This window comes from Macrobrachium rosenbergii, chromosome 9 (genome assembly GCF_040412425.1).
Source record: "Macrobrachium rosenbergii isolate ZJJX-2024 chromosome 9, ASM4041242v1, whole genome shotgun sequence".
Taxonomy (NCBI): domain Eukaryota; kingdom Metazoa; phylum Arthropoda; class Malacostraca; order Decapoda; family Palaemonidae; genus Macrobrachium; species Macrobrachium rosenbergii.
In genome coordinates this window covers 7,481,243-7,502,682 of record NC_089749.1, presented here as the reverse complement: position 1 = coordinate 7,502,682, position 21,440 = coordinate 7,481,243, and the positions used below count along the sequence as shown (strand labels likewise).

Sequence of the window (21,440 nt, the reverse complement as noted above, 5' to 3'; positions counted from 1 at the left end):
AACGAAGACATAATATAATATGAAAAGCTTTAATTTAATTCAGTAAAAGATATAAAGCTGCTTGAATAAAAAAAGCTTGTGTATGGTGTATGAATATTCGTGCAATGTGTGTGCATGTGTGTGTGTGTGAGTAGGCCTACATTGTATACATATCACTTATGAATTATGGATCCTGACTCGTATTTTCCCGCACATATATTTGTAACATTACTTGAAATTCCTAATATTTAACATAAATCGATAGATATCAGATATGCTTTCATTCTCCCACGCAAGTAAAGGATAACTTTATGTATTTTATTGCCCAGCCTACATCAGCATTAGGAACAGATTCATTTTCGTGCGTTAGCCAGTCAGGAAGATAAAAGAACTGAAGTTAATATATATATATATATATATATATATATATATATATATATATATATATATATACATTATATATATGTATATATATATATATATATATATATATATATATATATATAGTCTTATCTAGATCTTCTAAGGGGAAGTGAGAATAAGAAGAAACTTGCAGAAAAATATGCTATCATAGACATTATATCTTTATATTTCTAGATATACCAAGAGTTAAATTGAGAATAAGAGGGAATTTGCTGAAAAATATGTCATCATAGACTATTATATCTTTTATATCTAGATATACCTAAAGATTAAATTGAAAAATAGGAAGGAATCTACCTAAAAATACGTTACCACTGAAAATAAATTAACTTAAACAAGCACAAGATAAATTAAAACGAGCCGGGGAGCCGTTCCATACCCACAAGCCTCCAATTACTACTACTACTTTATTTGTGTTACGAAGGTTTCCCTAATTCTTCAATGGCTTCTCTACTTTACTAATTGAGTGAGTGTTATAAATGTCTGTAATTGAGAATGAATTTTGTCGATGTTTAGTCATATTTGAATTAATAGTAGCGATTAAAATAAGCTAATTGTCTCTCTATTTGAGGCTTAAGTAGTGGCGTAGGGCCTGGCCCACCTTATATCCTAATTTCTGACTGATGGGAGTAAGTAACAATTCAGACGTGTAGAGTCGTGCCATGACCTAATTAGAACTTAACCTGACTTGGGTTCTTTGCCCTGACCTGTACAGGGGGGCCTTTGCCCCCTCTCCCCCCCCCCAGCAAGCAACACCTAATAATAAAACTTTTCGTGGCCTGATTCCCATTAGTTACTGACCGGGGACGGGTTACGGCCTTTTTGGGGGTGTCCAGGGGGAGCAAAGCCCCCTAGCCAGGTCAGGGCACGTCGATCTAAGTCAGGTTAGGTAGGGAAGCTGTGGTTAGGTCAGGGCTTGGCACTATAGGAAAGGTCATGTCTATTTATGTACGAGGAACCTGTAAAGTTTCATACCCGCCTAATATCGAACACATGGATCATATTACCAATGCCTAGTCCTTTCTATCTGCTCAAAAATCATAACGATTCATTTCCGTTTCTTTTCAAAATGACCCTTAGTCCGCCCCTCCACAAGTAAGAACGTACACTGACTGGTCCTTTTACTAACTTACGCTACACCATTTGATTACAAGCAACGACCGTGGCACATATTACAGTAGGAACACCACTAAACCTAATCTTAAACTATGGCACCATGGCAAGGGTTGGAGCCCCCCTGCCTAAACGTTATAGTATGCAAAGGATAAGTTCCCGTATCCAAATTCTTTGGGTTCTAAGATACCTAATATATTAAATGTTCTTTAATTCACATGGATTATCCCCTTTGAAATCTCTCTTTGCTGATATATTGCCGAGTGGGGGCTGACAGGTGGGCATCGAATAAATTTAATTTTGATGGTATTACAACTACAGTACAGTGATCACTTTAAACTTTACAGTATCTACTAATTCAATTATTTAAATTCTTAGGTTAATTTTATATTATTAAAGTATGCGTTTTACATAGAAAATACTCCACTGTGTCATTCTGAATAGTTTTTATATACTAAAGGACAAATATTTATGCAATTTTTCTTTTGTTTCTTTAAAATGACAGAGTACATGGCAGCCACATAAGTACCGTGGAAATTTGTCTACATTTGTCAGCGGAGCACAGAAGAGCCGATGCAAAGATGGACGCCAATAAGGACAAATTCCATTTCATGGAAATACAAGAGGGGGACAACGGGGAGTGCATTTTAATCCTTAAAAACGACAGCAACAAAGAACTTCAGTATATGGATTCGTGTTACAGCGACGAGTATGCAGAGGAGATCATCAACATCAACAACGACAAAACGTGTCAGGAGTGCCAGACCGACAGCTGGGATTGCAGCATTAGTACTGTCCTGTTCGTGAACATACCTGTCCTCTTTTGCTCGCAGCCAGCCCCGTGTGTCGCTTCCACGCAATGTAACATTCCCTACAAAGTCGATGCGTGCGTCGGAACTAGTGGCGGTAATTCCTACTGCGCTCAGAAGTTTCAAGAAAGAGACAGAAAATACGATAAAGATATTGCTAAAGCACTTGATGGTAAATGTGAGGAGGCCATTCTGAAGAAGGGAACACTTCTGCCGACTGACCGTACGCGAGATCCTGGTGAGTAATCGAAAGAACAGCTAGATTTCAAACATACCTTTTAGATTTAATATTGAATCGTTTTAAATATGATTTTGATTATCAGTTCAAAATATTTTCAGTTTGCAGCAGTGGCTGTACAAGAGACAAACCTGTAATGATTCTTGTATAAAAGGCCTGAAAAAACAGTGAAACAAAACTCTCTGTTACAGCTAATTGAAATTAATTATGTTTTAGGTGAGATCTCTGCTTCCAGGGAGTAAAGTGTACCGTATTCAGTTCTGTTTCTCCTACGTCACTTACGTTTATAAATAATACTGATATAACAGTTGCAATTACGTAACTAAAAAAGAGAGTTTCTTTTTTATTCTTCATGCTTGATGCCAGACAGCATGGTTTTTCATTTGTAGTTACTTATTGCTATTAATACAGTATTTTACTCACATGTTGTGATGGCAATCTGCTCATTGTTGGAAGTGAAAGCAAGTGTTCCAACAACATTTTTCCTTTGTGGATTTTTGCAGTAACTGAAGTACCTTACCTTGAAAGTGAGCCTCATGTTCATGCACAATCTACTTACAATATTGTAACAAAGAAATTAACATTCTTAGAACATTAATTTGGCCTTTTACTGTTTCTTGTTTTGAATCATTAACTATAAAAGGTTTTCTGATTTCTCAGATATTGTGGCTCCAAGGAGGGGCAGACCGAGAAAACACATTCAGAAAGGGGTGACTTTCAAATACAAGCGAAAGGTGAGAAGACTTCCCCCGAAAACCAGAAAGGACGTCGATGCCGAATCGTACGTGACTTCGGAGAGGACTCCTTCAAATAGAGAAGGAAGAAGAAGAATCAAGAAAGTGGATGCTGACTTTGAGTACGATTTCGGAGATAGTGAGGAGGAGCGGGAAATCAAACTGGAAGTGGATGATGATAATGACAAGGACTGGAAAGAAGGAAGTGAAGGTGAAGAAGAAGAGGAAGAAGAAGCAGATGATAAAGACATCAAAGAACTAGGAAGTATGGAAACCAGAGTAGGAGGGGAATTTAGAGAGGAAGAGGACGAAAATTTAGACCAGCTGTGGAGGTCTAAAGACGATGGCAATCAGCTTGACTTTTTCAGCGGCCAGAAAGATTCAGGTCAGGATCCGTCAGTGTTATCAAGAAAGGAGAACTAGATGAAGACATTGATTACAAGAGTTTTATTGATGCTGTTGTCTGGAAACCAGAGATAACAGGTGACAGTGAATTGTACAGCAATGAAGAAGCTGGTTTAATTGATGGTAAACAGATCCAGACAGTTGGTGTTAATGAATTAGATTGTGAAAAGAGTGAAAAGTTATCAGAACGAATCAAGAAGTACGTGGAAAATTCTCGTAAAAAGTATCACCAAGAGAGGGTGATAAACAGTGATGGGAAGAAAGTATTCAAGTGTTTGAAGTGTAACAAAGAATTTGCCAAACGTTTATTGTTAACAGAGCACAGGAAAGTACATTCAAGAAAATTTCGGATATATAATTGCAACCACTGTGGAAAAGTTTTTCACGAGGCACGGAAGTATTTTTCGCATCTGTCATTCCACGAGCGTATGTTTGAGTGTAGTTCGTGTGGACGAAAGTTTTCCTTATTGGCTAATTTAAAAAAGCATATAGTGACACACCACGATGCAAAGGGGAAAGTGTGTGAAGTCTGCGGCATGCAGTTTTCGTCAGAAGACGAATTAAGAGGTCACCATCAGTCCCAACACGGTGAAGATAATGTCAGCTCCTACATTGCAAAATGCAAACACTGCAACAGGGAATACAGACGAGAAGAGGCGTACACACAGCACATGAGCAGTGCACCTTATAGTTGTCCAACTTGCAGTAAGTCCTGCGGTTGCGAGTTTGAGCTCAAGAAGCACATTCGTTACGAGCACGGTCACTGCGTCTGTGAATTTTGTGGAAAGTCGTTCAAAAACAATTCGATACTAAACCACATAAAGGTCATGCACAAGGAAGCTCCAGTGCAGTGCTTACACTGTCCAAAGAAATTTGTTTATCGGTCAAGAATGTTGGCTCACATCGACTCTTGTCACAACGCTGAAAAGAAGTACAAATGTAACCAGTGTTCGTATTCGGCGAAAACGGCCAACTCGCTGAATCTCCACAGACGGAGGTGTCACTTGGATCCCAAGAAACTAAAGTGGTATGAGTGTGACATATGCAACAGAAAGTTTTATTTACCCTCTAAACTCACTGTCCACTACAGAGCTCATACTGGGGAAAAACCATTTTCCTGTCAGACCTGTGGAAAAACTTTTGCTTGCAAATACAATAAAAAAGAACACGAGAGAGCCGTTCATGGCGAAAGAATAGAGGTGAAGAACCCTGATGGGAGCACACTTGTACAAATGGTGAAACACAGAAGAGCACCGAGGGCTACGCCGGAAGGCAGGACGAAAGCGGCATAGATTTTCCTTCGACGACGGTTGTTGTTGGAGTTAATATTGAAAAAGTTCATGCACCCCAGTCAACCGAGTCTATTGAAGAGACCTCGGAAGTGAAAGTTAGTGTCAAGTATGAACCTCAGGAAGGAGCTGGAGACAAGTGCCTTGAATACGAAGTAATCGGAAATGCCGGAGACGTAATTCTGTCCGACTCCTCGAGCATGATGAACATTCGTGCGGATGAAATTCCAGAAAATGCGACTTTGGTCGAAATTGATGGTGTCGAGTATCAGGTTGTACGACAGTAACATTTGTACTTATTGAGACTGTCATCAGATGGCTCTCATTTGCAACTTGGTTCTTGAACTGCAGACTTACAGGCAGTATACGCATTTGCAATCAGTAATAAATATTTTGTAAGATTTTGTGGTTTATAATCCTTTCATTTCTGCTCTGTGGTCTGTTTAGGATTTACATTTTCTATCAGTTAGCCAGCTTCCATTAGTGGAAGGACATCATCAGGGTCTTGATCCTCTTTTGTCAATATGTTACGAATGAGGAGGAGTGGCGGGTCTTATAATCTCTTTGATGGCAAGGGAGGAAGAGGTGACGGGGTGGAAGGAGAGGCCGTGGTTCTGGATTTGGCCGCCAAGAAACACACCGTAATTTCTGCTTGGCATTTTTTGCATTTTCATTTCTATAGAAACTCGATTTATATAGTGCAATTGTTTCAAATGTTTATTCTTCCATTTCCTTCACTTGCAAGGCACGCATCATCGATGGATCGGCAACATGAAAACAGTCCATGAGTCTATCTTCTTTGTCATGTTTGGCCTCATCTTTATCTTGTCACTTTCTGTTAACTAAGTTTGGGCATTATCCATTAAATCTTGAATGTCTTTGCAATATCCACAAATTCTTTCATAATGTCTTTGACAGTCTTCATGGTAAATTCGGTGAAGTCATTGACACATTCTGGCAAAAGATTTTTCCCGTACGAATTCATTATCTCAAGCTTGAAGGCTTTCACGGCTCTTTTGATGATATGTAATGGGTCTTAAACATCCTTATTAATCCCTGTACTAGAGGATCAGGAAGGTTGTACTGGGGACAAGTAGACAACTTTACTCTAACCCATAAACCAAACATCCCATTAGCTTTGAAAACTGGTACAGGAAATTTTTTGGCCCTAAATACAATTTAACACCTTATATCACAAAGAATACAAAAAACAAATAAGAATGAAAAAGGATTACAACATAATACAAAAACAAAGGAGGAAAAGGATTAAAACTGCAACAAACAAATAAGAAGGATTAACAAAAAGCAAAAACAAATGCACTAAAAAATATTTTAAAATCCTGTACGTGCCATAATCTGTATCCAGCATAAGCTATAAGCCACAAGTTACCAGTAATTCCCCTTTGCTTTTAGAGTTTCGAGGCTATTTGTCATCATCGTCTGGAGCTATCAGCTCCAACGAACATAACACTGAGCAGTCACTATGTCTGTTGCTTTCCCACACAATAATGAGTTTCTCTTCAGAAGATATAACTTAACACATTCCCCAACTTAGCAGCTATCACACTCTCATGAACTACCTTAGGCATACATTTTTCCATTATTACTACTGTATCCTTGAATTATTTTATTACAGTCACAGGTACATACAATTATTCATTTCAAACTCAGATCATAAGTGTTCAGTACTTACTTGGCAACTCATAACATATTCAGTAGTCTGAACTCTTGGGAAATGGCTTAATGTTTTGGTAACTGAAGTAAGATATAGCTTATATTCTGGTCACCGAGTAGAGTATCCTCATTCGATGCTTACCGCACAATGTAGTGCTTGGACACTAAGCCATGTTCTGTGCACTGCCCAGGACCCCTCCTAGCTGAATAACACCAATTACCGATACCTCTTTTGTTTTACATGCAATGTCAGAAGCCACAGTAGACATTTTAAGTCACGCTGAAACAATTTTATGTATACAGTACCTGTATTATCATTACATGAATCTTTACTATATACTATATGCATTCTTCAGCCATAAGAATTACATAGTTAACTAGCGACGGGATAAAACTCAACTCACAATAGGTATTACCTGCTTGACAGTTGCTTTGCAGAGGCCATTAGAGGAATTGTCAGACTTATCCAAATCTGGACCAGGTGTAAAGTATAGTAACCTATTGAAAGAAGATTGGTCATTGACTAACAAATTATTTACAATCATTTAAAGTGCTAATAGAAAAACACTGTTTACCACAATATTTTAATTTCATTTTACTAATCAACAATCTTCTAAGAAACAGCTGTGAAGGGAAAATTACACATCGGCAGAATGTGTAATGACCCAATCATGAGAGTAGTGTAATGTTAATGAAACCACATATTTAGTTCACAAAAGTTATCATGTAGTAAAGTGCAGTACACAGTGATAATACCAAAATACTTAACATTTTTCATATCCTTAAAACTTATCTCAGGTAAACTTTAAAATTCTATACTATATTTTCTTTTCTCAAATGTCTTCACAGCAGCGAAGACATTCATTAACACCTCCGTGCATCTCCAGGTACTTTGCAAATGCTGCAATCTTCATAGTGCAAATAAAACTGCTTTCTTTACAAACCTAATCATCAAGAAATCATTTTTAATAGTCAGCTATAATCTAGTTTCAAAATATCTTATTTAAAAAGCTATGGCAAGTCTTTGTTTGCAATTCTCTACTATGAGATCACAACAATTGTGCTTATGTCCTCTTACGATCTATTATTTTCATATTCTTAACAATACAGACAGACTTTTGGTATACGTACCATTGTTTATCCACAGAAAGAAAAGAATGAATGATGACTTTAAATCTTTTTCAGTTATAACAACAAGTGACAACTATAAAAAAATATTCTTATTCCTCATCAATAATCGCGCAGCGCAACAAAATCTAAATATTTCCTAACATTTTAAAATAGTAACCAACTTCTCTGTTGCTAAAGATATTTCTTCCATCAAGTAACGGACTTGAAATAGTAGGTAAAGAGTAACTGGTCTGAATGCTGTAGAATCTGAACTTGAATTTTATTACATAAAATGACTAAAAGTACAAAACATCTGGGTATACTTTTAAGAACAACACCAAGAGAAATAAAAAGGACTCTGCTTCACACATAAAATATTTTTAAGTTATAAACATAAGACTCCTTTAGTATACTGTAGCCTGTTATAATCTGTCTTACACCAACAATGGCACTCTTCCTGACAGATTTGCCTTGGGATTGTATATCACAATCTTAAAAGAGTTCCAACACAGAATACTGCCTTAGCAAGGAACGGCTTATTTCCAGACAACTGGCCTAATGACTTTGAGTCACCAATTTCAAATCACTCTACATATATACTGTAGATACCATCGTTACCATATTTAAAAAAAACAAAAGATATTCCTTACAGCTACAATTTTGTACTGCAGCCTCTACTCAATATCACAGGGAAATTATATTAAGGATATGTGTTACCAAACACATCCGGGGTCGATTTCTTTGTGTCCATGAGCCATGGCTTTGCACTGCTGGGGTATGGTGTTATGGGTACATCGTAAGGCAGTGAGAACCCTAATTCTTTCCACGGAGACTTTAGCTCAAATGCTTCGGTATCTGTCTGCGAGACAAAAAAAAAAATTAAATCACAATATTTAATACTATCTTGCTATCATCTGGAAAAATTCTACATACAGTAATATCTGTGGTTACATCATTTCAACATGGGGCATTTTCGCTACAATGGAGGTTTTTGTTGTACAAAAGAAAAAATAAAGCTGATTCTATATGTGTTTATGCAATTTTATGTCAGTCAGCAAAATCTCTTAAAACACCATAAAAATGCAAGTCAATAAAAAAAGTTTCAATATACAGTAATGATATGTTAAGTATAATATCATCTTAAAGCTTATAACTATTTCTTTATAAAAACAAAGTAAACAAAAAGTGCAGTAACATATAAAAGAAGGAATTGTTTCAAGTGATTCACATTAACATAATTAGCTGTTAGTTCATAAATTTATAGCTGAATCCTTTCTGTGTTCATCTTCTGAAGATGAACCCAGAGAAGGGTTCAAGTTTTTGTAAATTTTACCCAGCCTTTAACAATTATATTGAGAATCCTTCTGAACATTTATGAACTCATGTAATAGAGAGTTTTCTCCCAAAGAAGGAATTATACAATACTTACAACAAACTTCGGAAGCACGAGAACTCCTGCTTCATAAGAGCGTATAAATAGCTGAGAGTTTTGTTTCTGCAGTGTTCCCCAAGCCGCTTTGGATAAGTTCGCTGACGTCAGAAGTAGAAACTGCGCTTTGGTGTTATCTTTGTTTAATCTCGTGTACGTTTTAATGTGCGGCATACAACGGGTCCGTCGTCTTTTCTCACTTCGCCATATGCTGAAATGATTAAATCAACAGACTTATATATTGGTATAAATAGTATCAACTGAATCGCATTAAACTCTGATTGACACAATTTAATCTTCAATACAAAAAACAAAGATGTAGATAAATTCCCTCAATATGTAAAACATCTCTTTACTCCAGTAAAGGTCCCAATTACTGTAAAAACTAACCGTGAGTAAATTGATCCCTAAGTGTTCTGAAGTGTTAAAATACTGTGTATCAAATATGCAAAAAACACAAATTTGTTTCATCAATAACTAAGTCCAGTACTTTAAAATAAGCCTGTTTTGTGCACTGCAAAAGTGAGGACAGCAAAAACACCTGCAGTATTTTCAGCAAAAGCAACAGCAACGGCATAAGACGTCTTCGTTGCATAGCTAAGTACAGGTAAGCCCAACAGAGGCAATGAAGATTTTGTTCCAGATCTATCAGTGATCAATGTGGCCCTACATATGAGACGACCTTCGGATAAGACGAGGTTAAAAATTATGGCAAATTTTCATGAATTTATCTTCTGTCTGTAATATAAGACTACAGTACCGCTAAATTACAAAACCATCTTTGCATAGGCTAGCTTTTGGTTATGTAAAGATGATGTTTTTACAAATGCTGTTTTACTTACTGTCCTAACAAATTCAAAATAAACGAAATAACAAAGCCGATTCTATATCATGTTTTTCCTACACACGTCGCCTAATAGGGAGACCTTGTTTTGTTTGCATTTCATTGCCAATCATAAAGAACCCTTAACAACAATGCGATAATGTACGATAATTATCGTTTGTATGACTGAATTGTTCTATACAGTTGTATGTAATCCAAACTTGTTATTTATCACCAAAATGATAATGAATTTTTAATGAAAAATGAATATTATGTTATCCTAAATGTTATTACTACTGTAATTACACTACCGTTAAAATTTCTGAAAGGTTACCGAAAGATACAGGTTGCTGTGAGCCCAACCATAACTCGATCTTTACATTTTCTCAGCTGGGCTCGCATAGATGCAAGTTCATTTCATCGACATGGAATTATTCCTCGAATATGCCAATGATATATAAGGTAAAAATGGTTTTATTACCTTTATTATCAGTTTATTTCATAATGTGAATCTTTTCATGCATGTAAGTGGTTATCACACCGAGGCTGAGGCTAGCTTACTGATAAACATCACTCAGAATTCAAGGTTTGATTTTTAGAATGGTAGCATAAGATGACCCCCAATTTTTAGGGGTGAATTTTAGGATTTAAAGGTTGTCTTATACTCAGAAATATATGGTATTGTAACATAGTTCTGCGCACAATCATAATTTTTAAAGAGAGCATTTGACACACCCTAGCTGATAAACAAGAGCCACTGCAACAACCCTATACCATGCCAGATTTATTTTAAACCAGAGAGGCCTTACCATGTTTGTTTACATACAAGCCACCCAAAATTCAATGACTAAGAACAATACATTTATACTCACTGAAAGTGTTGCTGCATCCATTCTTGTTTCGCATGAGTTGCGGAGTTATAAGGAAGGCAGGAGCCTCCCATCCATCCCTGACTGCTGTTTTGTATGTCTGACTCACTTGGATATACAACTTTCATCTGTAAATGTACGTTTTGCTATGAGACCGTAAACTGCATAAAGTGTTATATGTTCAAAACTTAATTATTAAAATATAAAATTTAGTAAATATCATACCTTGCCTTTCATATATTTACTGGAGCACAAGATAAGTAGCCTGGCATCTCATTATCATATACCACATGTACCTTTAATAGTGGCATACAAGTTGGTCTGACATATAAGTTTACCTCAGGATCCCTTACATTAAATTCTTTCTCTATACCACAAAAAATGTTTCAAGAGGAATTTGTAAAATTTTCTGTACAACTAGGTGCATTAAAAAAGTTGATTCTAACACTTTATAAATCCTTATATTCTATCATTGTGCCAACATGCACTATTCAGGCCAAGACCAACTAGAAGAGAATTCTTTGAGATCGGTTGGTCTGTCTTATGGAGCCCTGGGGGTCCATGAGAATACCTCATTTGAGGATGAACAGTGGCTAAGCTGTCACAATACTTTATAAAATTACAGTGCACAGACTTGTCACCTTACCATTGGTGGGTTAGTACACACGCCAGGTGCACCTGTCAGGCTCATTCCAAGCTCACCACTCAACCATGACTTAACATCTTTGCCTAAACTGCCTGTTGAGAAGAAAAGGGATAACCAGTACAATCAAGTTTTTTTTACAAGAATGAGACCATAATAATAAGACCATAATAATATTAAGAGTTGATTAGTTATAGAGAAAGTACGGAGTTCTAAGAGTTCAGGAGGGAGCTTTAAAAATGAGATACATAAAATTCTATAAATCTTATACCCTCTTACCCTCTTGGAAGACGTGCTATGAATTACGCTATTCTAATGTTAAGCAACAATATACTGGTGACATTTAAATGCCAAGCAAGTGAATATAAACAACGTAGTATGAGTCAAAACGACAGAAAAACAGACACAAAAATAAAGACAACTGCTTACCAATTGACGAACACTGAGCAATGATGGGTAAAGAACTTTTCCAGGAAGCTGCATGCTGACGTATCATTCTTCGGACTTTCATGTGCCCCCACTTATCTTTCTGTTCTCCCATGTGATACCCCGGTGTGCTACCTACAAATACCATGCTGAAAACAAGGGGCATTTTTTGTAAAAATAATAGTTTAGAATAGAAAAGTTTACTTTTTGTGGTAAGGAAGAAGAGTCAAAACTGATACAATTCTCACACAAAAAGAAGAGAACAAATACCAGAAATTATATAACATTATGATAAGATATCTACTCTGAATTCACATGAATTGAATGCCAGTTTACTGGGAACATTAACAGCCTTCTCAAAACGAAAAACAAGAATAGCCTATTTCAAAACATAGTGTAGGTAACTGTCCTCATTCTCCATTATTAACAAATTCAAGTACTTACTTACAGCTACTGAAGTCATATTTTTTAAGTATGTGAGACCACCGTGTGAGATCGGGAGCCTTATAGGACAATATATATTCTACCAGGTCCCGTTTAAAACGAGTTGGCGATTCACCGTCTAGAAGGCTGGACTTGTCATCACCTAGAAAAAAAGATACATAATTTTTTGCATTTTCTACAAGTTCATAAGATAAAACAAGAATGTATCATCATCATCATCATAAATACTTTTTTCCTTTATGGAGTTGGACGTGGAATTAATTTTTTCCTCTATCTATGGTTGGGTGCACTTTTTGTCTGAGTTCCTGTTAGGTCTAAGTCTTCATTTGAACACTCCTATGTCTTTGTCTTCCCACTTCCATATCTACCGCCCTTTCGACCAATCGTCCTTTGTTCGCTGTCATCGCTTGTCCCTAACCGTCATAATCTCTAAAATCTCAGTCTTTACTCCAGTCTCTGGATACCAACATCTCTTCCTCAATTCCTCACTCATGATACAATCTTCCCATCATACTCCAGCCATAAATTTTAACATTCTATTGTCACATATTTTCAAAATTTCCACCACTTTCCTTATCACTACCCCTAGTTGACATCAAGAATTAAAATCCAAATAACAGAATATCAAAGTACTGGTCTCAACATAACTTGTATCTTTATGGAAAGTTTTAGCCAGACACCCTAATGCACCATAAAATGATGTTACAAGGATGTACAACAGTGAATCTAATAAAACTCTCTCTCAAATTTTTCATCTTAAAGATTGTTATACTTACCTAACTCTGGAAATACTGGTGACACCCAATATCCTTGCGTTTTCTCTTCCCAATCGTCAGGAACTAGGTTGGCGGTGTGAATGACTACCCTAAGTCCGCTGGTGTACTGAAGCAGCATCATTTTCGTGTGGTGTGTCCCATATTGAAAGGGCAAATTAACCTTTCAAAGAAAATGAAGTTAAAATCAACTCATCATTTTGACAAATGCAGACACATTAGCCATATAATTACAAAAAATATCAAGAATGGATTTTTATTTTAAAATACATGCTCATAAATCACTTACTGAGATTGCCAAACATGTGAAATAACTGTTTTCATTAAATCATTTAATAAAGAATACAATCCAAATGAGTTATGACATTTTCCCTTTAATATCCTTTAAATACAGAGGAACATCTCTTCTGTAGAGCTTTTGTATATCATTCAGATGTAAAAATGCTCAAAATCACAGTGTTTCCATTGACATTTTAGAATACAAAATAAAAGCAATACAAAAGGGGGCGTTCTCAGCCTCATTATTTATAGACACCTTCTAAGACCAATTCCTCACCAAATTACAAGCAGTATATATAGTCATAACTATAAACACTTAAAATAATTTTCTTAAAAGTAAAACATGCTTTCCAAATGTCAATCTAACAAAATTTATAGCTCAAGTTCCTCTTTGAAATCTAAATAATGACTGTACATGCACAGATCTATATCTAAAGAATTATAGAAAAAATCTTTCTGAAATCATAAGTAAAATTTAAATCTCACCTTCGTGCATGTGACTTTTCATAGTCTTTTGGGTCCCCCTCCATCTGTCCATACATGACCAAAAGTGGTTTCTTATCCGCCTTGCAAGACCGATAGTTATTCATCAGGAAGTTCAAATCGACCATAAAGTTCAGCTGAAAGTTAAGGCAAATGTTTTGGTATGATCCACAATGCCGCATGATAAATATATAAACTCACATACAGAACCTTATTTTGAATGTAAAAAATGTATACTAGTAAATAAGGAGTATATATTGTTGCATTATTTTATCAACACGGTTGTCTACAAAGTTTTATACCTTTCTCAAAAGGTGTGTGTTTGATTAGTCCGTGTTTGGAGATACACAACTCTCAACTAGCAAAAAATATAAAGACACACTGTACCAAAAAAGGAATTTTAAATCAATTCTAGTTTCCTTAATTACAATCCATTTATTTACACTATACTGACCATAATAGTGTTGTATTAACTGAAAACTGAGTCGTCCGAGTCTTCTTCTCTCGTCAATAAACCTCACTAAATGGATTTCTCTTACTAACAAATTTCACACCTGCTCTGAGCAGAAGCAAGTTTGCATTTAGAGAACAACATCTATTTCAAATGTTAAGTATCACTATAATGGAAGGTGATATGCAGATTGACAAAGCTGCCATTATTAGTAACTTCAAAGACATAAGCAGTAAAAAATGTGACATGTTAAAGAACAAATCTGCATAACTTTCCCAAACACTGGATGGCTAACAATTGAATAAATGAGGTCCTTGCCACATCCATATTTTTCATCACTGCATCCAACAGCTGGCAGTGGACATAGCAAATATAAAAAAACACAATCACAGATTATAAAAAAATTTATAATTAAAAATGACTGAAACATTTCTGAAATATTACTGAAGGAATCTCATGACTGTGTTTAAGGCAACTGATCCCAGAAAGGAGTGATGAACAAGCAATATCCAAGAGCAAAAATGATGGAAATTTTCTTACATACTGTACTGAACAAAGACGTGTAAGTATAGTGACACTGTAGTACCAGGTGATGCCAATGAATTGGAAGCTTATCACTAATAAAACACATATTAACTCACAAATCATTACCAAACACTGTCAGAATGAAGCAAAGATATTATACATATAGTTATATGAATGAAAAATGAAAATGAGTGACAAATCACACAAAACACAGAAAATATGCAATCCTAGAGGAGCAGCTCAAGACATGTCAGCAAACGACAAAGCCACTTGGAAGAATTATGCCCCATGGGACAATCTTGGTCTTCCAATATTTATCAGGTTGGTGCAGCTGGAAAGCTGCTGAATAAGGCTATTTACTATTAAAGGGTTCGTAATGAACAGAACTCCAACAAAAATATTTCAGTACCTGAGCAGATTCTACAATTTCTCCCAACTCTGGATTGAGAAGGTCGGGAAAAACTAATGCCAGCGGATCGTCGTGCGTACTTTTAACGGAATACGTCTTGTTTAAAAACAGATTGAATGGTGCGCTGGCCGAAAGACGAGCCGGAAAAGGTCTGAAAAGACAAAGCCTGTTATGTGGCATAAGAGATGAAGTCTGTTACTAATGTGATCTGTCTGCAAATGCTTGTGGCATAAATACATATATATTATGATTACTTAAATTAATAAGCAACTTGCTGTAGTATAGACATGCCAAGCTTACATAATAATTTTAGTCCTTACCCAAATGTTGATGACCATGATGCTGAATAATTTAAAAAAGAATTATTACATAATTCTATAAAACTTTAATTCATTTCATGTTATAGTGGTCAGAACCTGACCAGATAAGGGAGGGTCGAGCTAAAAGAAAAATTTCACTTTTACTTTACTTTTTTTATAAAAAAATAAGAACAAAACTCCAACACCAATTGTGCCTATACTTTAGATGGGGTACCAACAGCTAGAATATATTAATACTGTACAGTATAGCAGAAGCCCTACCAGCATTGCCTACAAAGCAATCATCTAAGTAAGTACCTTACTGAGATGATAAAACAATAGACAGGTCTATAGACCTCTAATCTTGTATGGCTCTTAGGCAAGACTTCCCAGTCACACACACAAAATTTAGGTGAATAAATCCGAAAAATAATCAATATAAAACTCCATACCTTTTACTGATATTAGCAGCCTGCCTTGCCACTTCGTTCGAGGATGTCTTTTGTCGTTTGGCAGGAGATTGAAGGTCACTAGATCCTCCAGAATCTTCATGAAAAAGACAAAATCACTAATCAATCAATACCAGTACCAAATATTTTTTTATAAAAAATATAAAAATAATGATGACTACCCTCAGTGAGGTTCAAATTAAGGTACTAAGTACAAAAAATCATATATAGTCATGCCATAAGAATATGTACCATATTTTAAAAAGGTAATGAATTCAAAGCAAATTCACAGTCTCCTAAACTCTGGTTGCAATCAGTGCCAAATTTAGTAACAAAATGAGCGAGGGTATTCCTCGTCCTTCACAATTAAAATACGATACAAAATGTACTAAATACTTGAAACTTTTACAATTCTAAATGGTCAGATGCAGAGACAAATGAAAATAACTTTCTAGTTCCATATATGGCATGCAAAAATTGCTTTTTATATGAGTGGTGGAATTTCACAAAGGCCCTTTGCACCACATGCCAATGGCAGCAGTAATAATAACGATTACACAATTAAGGACAGTGATAGGCTGTTATACTACAAACAAACAAAAGACGACAACACTGTATAAATACTACCTGACTTTGTGCTAGCCGGATTATCTTCTAAGTGAGGATGATAAAATTCTTCTAAATGCCATGGGTTCTTGCGATAGCATGCTGCACCAAACTTGCATATTGGTCTCTTCTTAGCAGAATTTTGATTCTTCGAAGTATTCTCTGTGAAAATGAAAACTTACTAAACACATCACACTGATTAGCTTCTCCAAAAATAAAAGAAAAAAGTTGAATACACAATCAACTAACTGATGGAATCAAATGGGTTAGTATAAAAACTTGTTTTAAGAGCATATTAACTTGAGATCTCTGTATCTACTTTTGGACCAAATGTGACTGCATGACCTTGAGAATAGATAATTGTCTGAATCACCTATGCTAAATAATCGAGACCATGGGTACCTTCCTGTAAAATTTCATGAGAATCTGACGAAACTGTAATGAAAAAGTATAAAATAACAAGACTGACACAAATGAAAACAAACATCAAAAAGAACAGTACATTAAATGAGCAGACATAATTCACTTACCTGTATCAGTTGTGGATGAGCTCGACTGGGAAGCTTCAATTTTCTTATCCACTCCAATTCCCCCATCATCGCTGTCACCACTAGACAAGGGGAGACCTTTGCAAAAACAATAATTAATACTTTTTACAAAAATATCTTCTCGATATCTAACCAAAAAATTTCACGTTTTAAATAAATTTTCAAGTTTTTAATGACACAGATTATTACTTAGGATAATTTGCATTTTTCCTCCTCAACATATAAACCTACAGTCTTTCACACAGATATACCTTCAGCAAAATATGTCTGCTCACTGAAGCTTGGTAACAAGAACATCTTATTGCCCCTACTGGTATTTAAAGAAATTTTGGAACTGGCTAAATGGGTCCAAAGATAGTTTGCTAACCATAGGGAAATTTCATCCTACTCCTGGAGGTCTTTAAAAATGCCTCAACGTTTGATGACAAAGGCCAAAATAATAAGTGATTTGGGGAACTGGCATAAAATTTGGGAAGTGTCATGAAATAAGTTTTCAACAATACCTCAAGGAAAAGGATTTCCCGGTGACAGAAAAAGTTAGTTCACTCCTTATATACATGACACAATGTAAGAGCAATACAAGGTTAATAAATCTGTCATGTTTTGTGTTTATAGAAGCGGTGTAGATGGAATGACAAAATGTACTCAGCAAGATTTTACAAAGAGCCACTTACCAATTTGTGGTTTAGAATTTTTAACTGGGGTAGCCTTCTTTTCCTTGTCATCTGCTTCATGTGCTTCATCTTCATCAGATGAAGAAAATTCATGAACTGTGAATGAAAAAATAAGCAAGTCACCAATAAACCAAGCATCATTATGATCATTACATGGTACTGCAGTTTAATGAGACCACTTAATCACACAGCTAAACTCTCAAAGATATTGGCAAACGGATCTACTTCTAAATGAGAATTGAAAATGGAACGTGGTAAGGCTGAAGAAGGTGAATAGCGAAGTGATTAGAGACTATCGGAAATGGATGAAAAGTATAAGTCAGAAAGCATAGCAGCTGGGGGTTAATGGACATTACACAGAACCTCAATGCCTTTCAGATTAGACACCATTACACCAACTTGAGAATCAAAGATGGAAAAAATCTTTTTGCCATTAAGCAATATTTTAACTAAAATATAATAAGACAAGTGCCACCAGCAATATGCATCCAAAATACCTTTACGTAATCCCGATGCTTCTTCAGATTTATCTACTTGCTTCTTAGTGTCATGCAATCTGCTACCATCCTCAACAACAACACAATCATCGTCGGTCACTTCTTCTTCACTTTCCGACAAATCATGAGACTGAGACGCCAACTGCTGTGCAAACGCAGCGTCCTGTTTCTCTTGTGCGTTAGCTTTTCTTTCTTCTTCATCAAACTGGAAATAAAAAAAAAATGCACAAAATAAGTATTGTAGATAATTGTACAGCTAATTTGACTTATAAATATTAGCAAAGTGGATGGTAAACCTTCTCGAGTCTGTGTGCATCTTTCTTGCATGGACTAGCCAACTGATGCTTACAAGCAAGATTAAAAATTATATTCACTGATACTTACAGGCAAGACTAAAAATTATACTTAACCTACTGGCGCTTGCAGGCAAGATTAAAAATTATAGGCTAATCTATGGGATTTTGGTAAGTGTAAGGCTGCTTAAAGATAGTTTATATACTCAGAGAATTTTTTGCCTGAAGAATAAAGAAAAGTGGGATAACGTTCATTTCCAGTCCGAACATCACTACTCGATTTTTTATTATATCTTTCGAATCTTCATAAAAAATGAAAAAAAAAGTTTTATATACATAACTCTTGCAAACTAATATTTATCAATGAAAAATAAAATACATGTAAATAATTGAGGATTTTTTCTAAGTTTCAGGGTAGAACTATATAGTAGCTCCGTGGCGCCGACGGCACTTTAACTTCACTTTCTCTAGTTTTTTGGTTGCTAATTATGAATTTACCTTTAATTTTTGGCACTCGAGCGTAATTAACCTGTAATTAACCCCTGAAGGCCATCCAACAAGGGGTTTCCATACGCGATCTTCACAAGACAGAGCACGGGTACGTCTTGTTTCGAAGGTTCATATCCCGTCCGGCAAGTGCAATAACTTGTTAACGTATGGATACCCGACCGCCCCCCCGCCCCTGGGCCAGTACTAAACACGGCGAAGGAACATCCCATTTGGCCGACAAGAAACAGATGCACCGCCAGTATCAGAACCCCTAAAAGTGTAGAAAAAAACCAGTTGAAAAGGTAAAAACAGGCGCGGAGCTAATATACAGAATTACCAGTTTCAGTTTCGAAGGGACATCCGATCCCCTACGGGCTAGTACTGAACAAGGCGAAAACAGTGTGGCTGAATCACTGTTTAAAAGCACTAGCCCTCCTGTGGAACTGGAGTTCGGACCGGAAACGAACTCTCACCGATAATGCAAAACATAACCTTTGATAAACTATATAGGAGTGAAAATAGCCCTTAATAGTACGGCCTGAACAGCTGGCATAGCTACTGAGACCTATTCCTCAACGGCCTACCTCAGCCTGCAAGCGGCGCGCAAATTCTTCATCGCTCTCCATAAATACTTTAAAGTTCAGTTATCTCTCGTCGCTGGTGCTCCTTGTTTGCAACTTACGATATAAACTGGATTTTATTAGTATTTGCAATCTGGTTTTCAACTCTCGTATGAGGTACCGCGTTCAAGTCAAAGATGACGGAAGTTGTGTTTACCTGTGACGTCATAGGCGTTCTTCTTCTTCTTCCCGGTTCCTCAATGCTCTTCATATACGACTCCAAGTTTTGGGTACTTTGCATGAGTATGTGTAAAGTTAGAATCTACGGAAAACTCAAGTTCATTAATTTTAATTAATCTGTCCTAACAGAACCACGTTTTTACTATATATATATATGCCTGATTTATGTTGCATTTATTATAAATCTCGGTACTTCAGTTGGGATTCGTAGTCCCCCCTCACCTAAATGTTTTTAATATTCGTCTCCAAAAGATTGTGCAATCAAATATTTGCGCTGTTGTTCCCTCTTCTTCCCCACATAATTCACAGCTCGTGTCTTCATTTTGTTTTCTTTTAGTTGCATTTCAATTTCGGCATATTTAGGCTGGCCATCATACTACCTCCTTTGTACCTAATTCATCTACTGTATATATTAACTTCTACCTTCACATAAGTGTACCTCGGCTAGGCCACCTCTTTTCTTAGCAGTCCTTTTTCATTTTTAATTTTGTGTGCTTATTTAATTTTTCTACTATGAATTTGTATTTCCTACATATCTCTATCAGCTTCTCCCTATCTGTCGTGGAACAGTAATATTTCTTTATGTTTTGTTCTATTTTAAACAGGCCATGTATGCTTATTTCGGTTAATAACCCCCAAATATGGCATATTTGATGGTTAATTTAGCATTCATTTCATGGTCCAGTACTGTATCCCACCCTTCCTAGTCTTCCCCAAATTTCTACCTGACAAGATAACAAGGATTGTTTCATATATTTGTATTTTTAAGGCCACATCTACCGTTCCATATTCTATAATTCATGTCAAGAAATTCATTTTCCCTTCCCTTTTTTTATTCATAATTCATGGTTACCTTCCTTATTGAATTATTGCCTCAGGAATTGTAGTCTCCTACTCTTTGTATTTCCCCATTTCTTATTCTTCTGCTCGCTCTTATTCCTAGTAGTAGCCAATATTTTTTCAAATTTGTCAAAGCACTCGCAATCACCTCTAACCTTACTATGTTAGGTATGATCAATTATGGTGCAAGGGGTAAACAACTTGATGTGGGTTTCCCCCTCTTCTCACCAAAGTGATATTTACTTACCTTTTCATTCACTCCTTCCTTAATTTGTCTTCTAACAAAACATTTTACAGTATGATTACAAGTAAATTACTGGAGAGCTTCACAAGAGCAACATCATCTTCATACAATCATCATCAACACCAAATTGCTGCGTGATGCAAAGAATCTCAAGAAGAGCAAAATCACCTGATGGTATACATATATACTGTAGATACTGGTCATGAAAGAATAAAAGTTCAGCGCATGAATAGAAATTTTTTGGTCAAGAAATGGTGTTTTTAACCAGTGTTGATACATTTCGTGACTGACACTTCCATCAAGTCTATGATTACTTGATCTACACTATCAAAGTAGGTTCAAAATCCTATTTTTCTTAATAGCAATATTTTCA

General features: G+C 36.0%; 2 protein-coding genes across 2 annotated transcripts; one reads left to right on the top strand and one right to left on the bottom strand.

The window, feature by feature from the left end:
* Positions 1–776: 776 nt before the first annotated feature.
* Positions 777–5,391, top strand: LOC136841394 (zinc finger protein 852-like). Its single transcript, XM_067108310.1, is given in 5 exon segments — positions 777–868; positions 2,021–2,562; positions 3,223–3,683; positions 3,686–4,961; positions 4,964–5,391. Coding segments are annotated over 4 exon segments (2,517 nt in total). The 5' UTR covers positions 777–868; positions 2,021–2,096; the 3' UTR covers positions 5,278–5,391.
* A 1,843-nt stretch (positions 5,392–7,234) lies between these two features.
* Positions 7,235–19,970, bottom strand: gkt (glaikit). The gene is given in 16 exon segments (XM_067108308.1): positions 7,235–8,633; positions 9,204–9,414; positions 10,899–11,023; positions 11,542–11,633; positions 11,968–12,113; positions 12,409–12,550; positions 13,185–13,344; positions 13,947–13,966; positions 13,969–14,080; positions 15,329–15,479; positions 16,080–16,173; positions 16,704–16,844; positions 17,213–17,308; positions 17,905–18,000; positions 18,402–18,606; positions 19,768–19,970. Coding segments are annotated over 16 exon segments (1,992 nt in total). The 5' UTR covers positions 19,810–19,970; the 3' UTR covers positions 7,235–8,474.
* Positions 19,971–21,440: the final 1,470 nt, after the last annotated feature.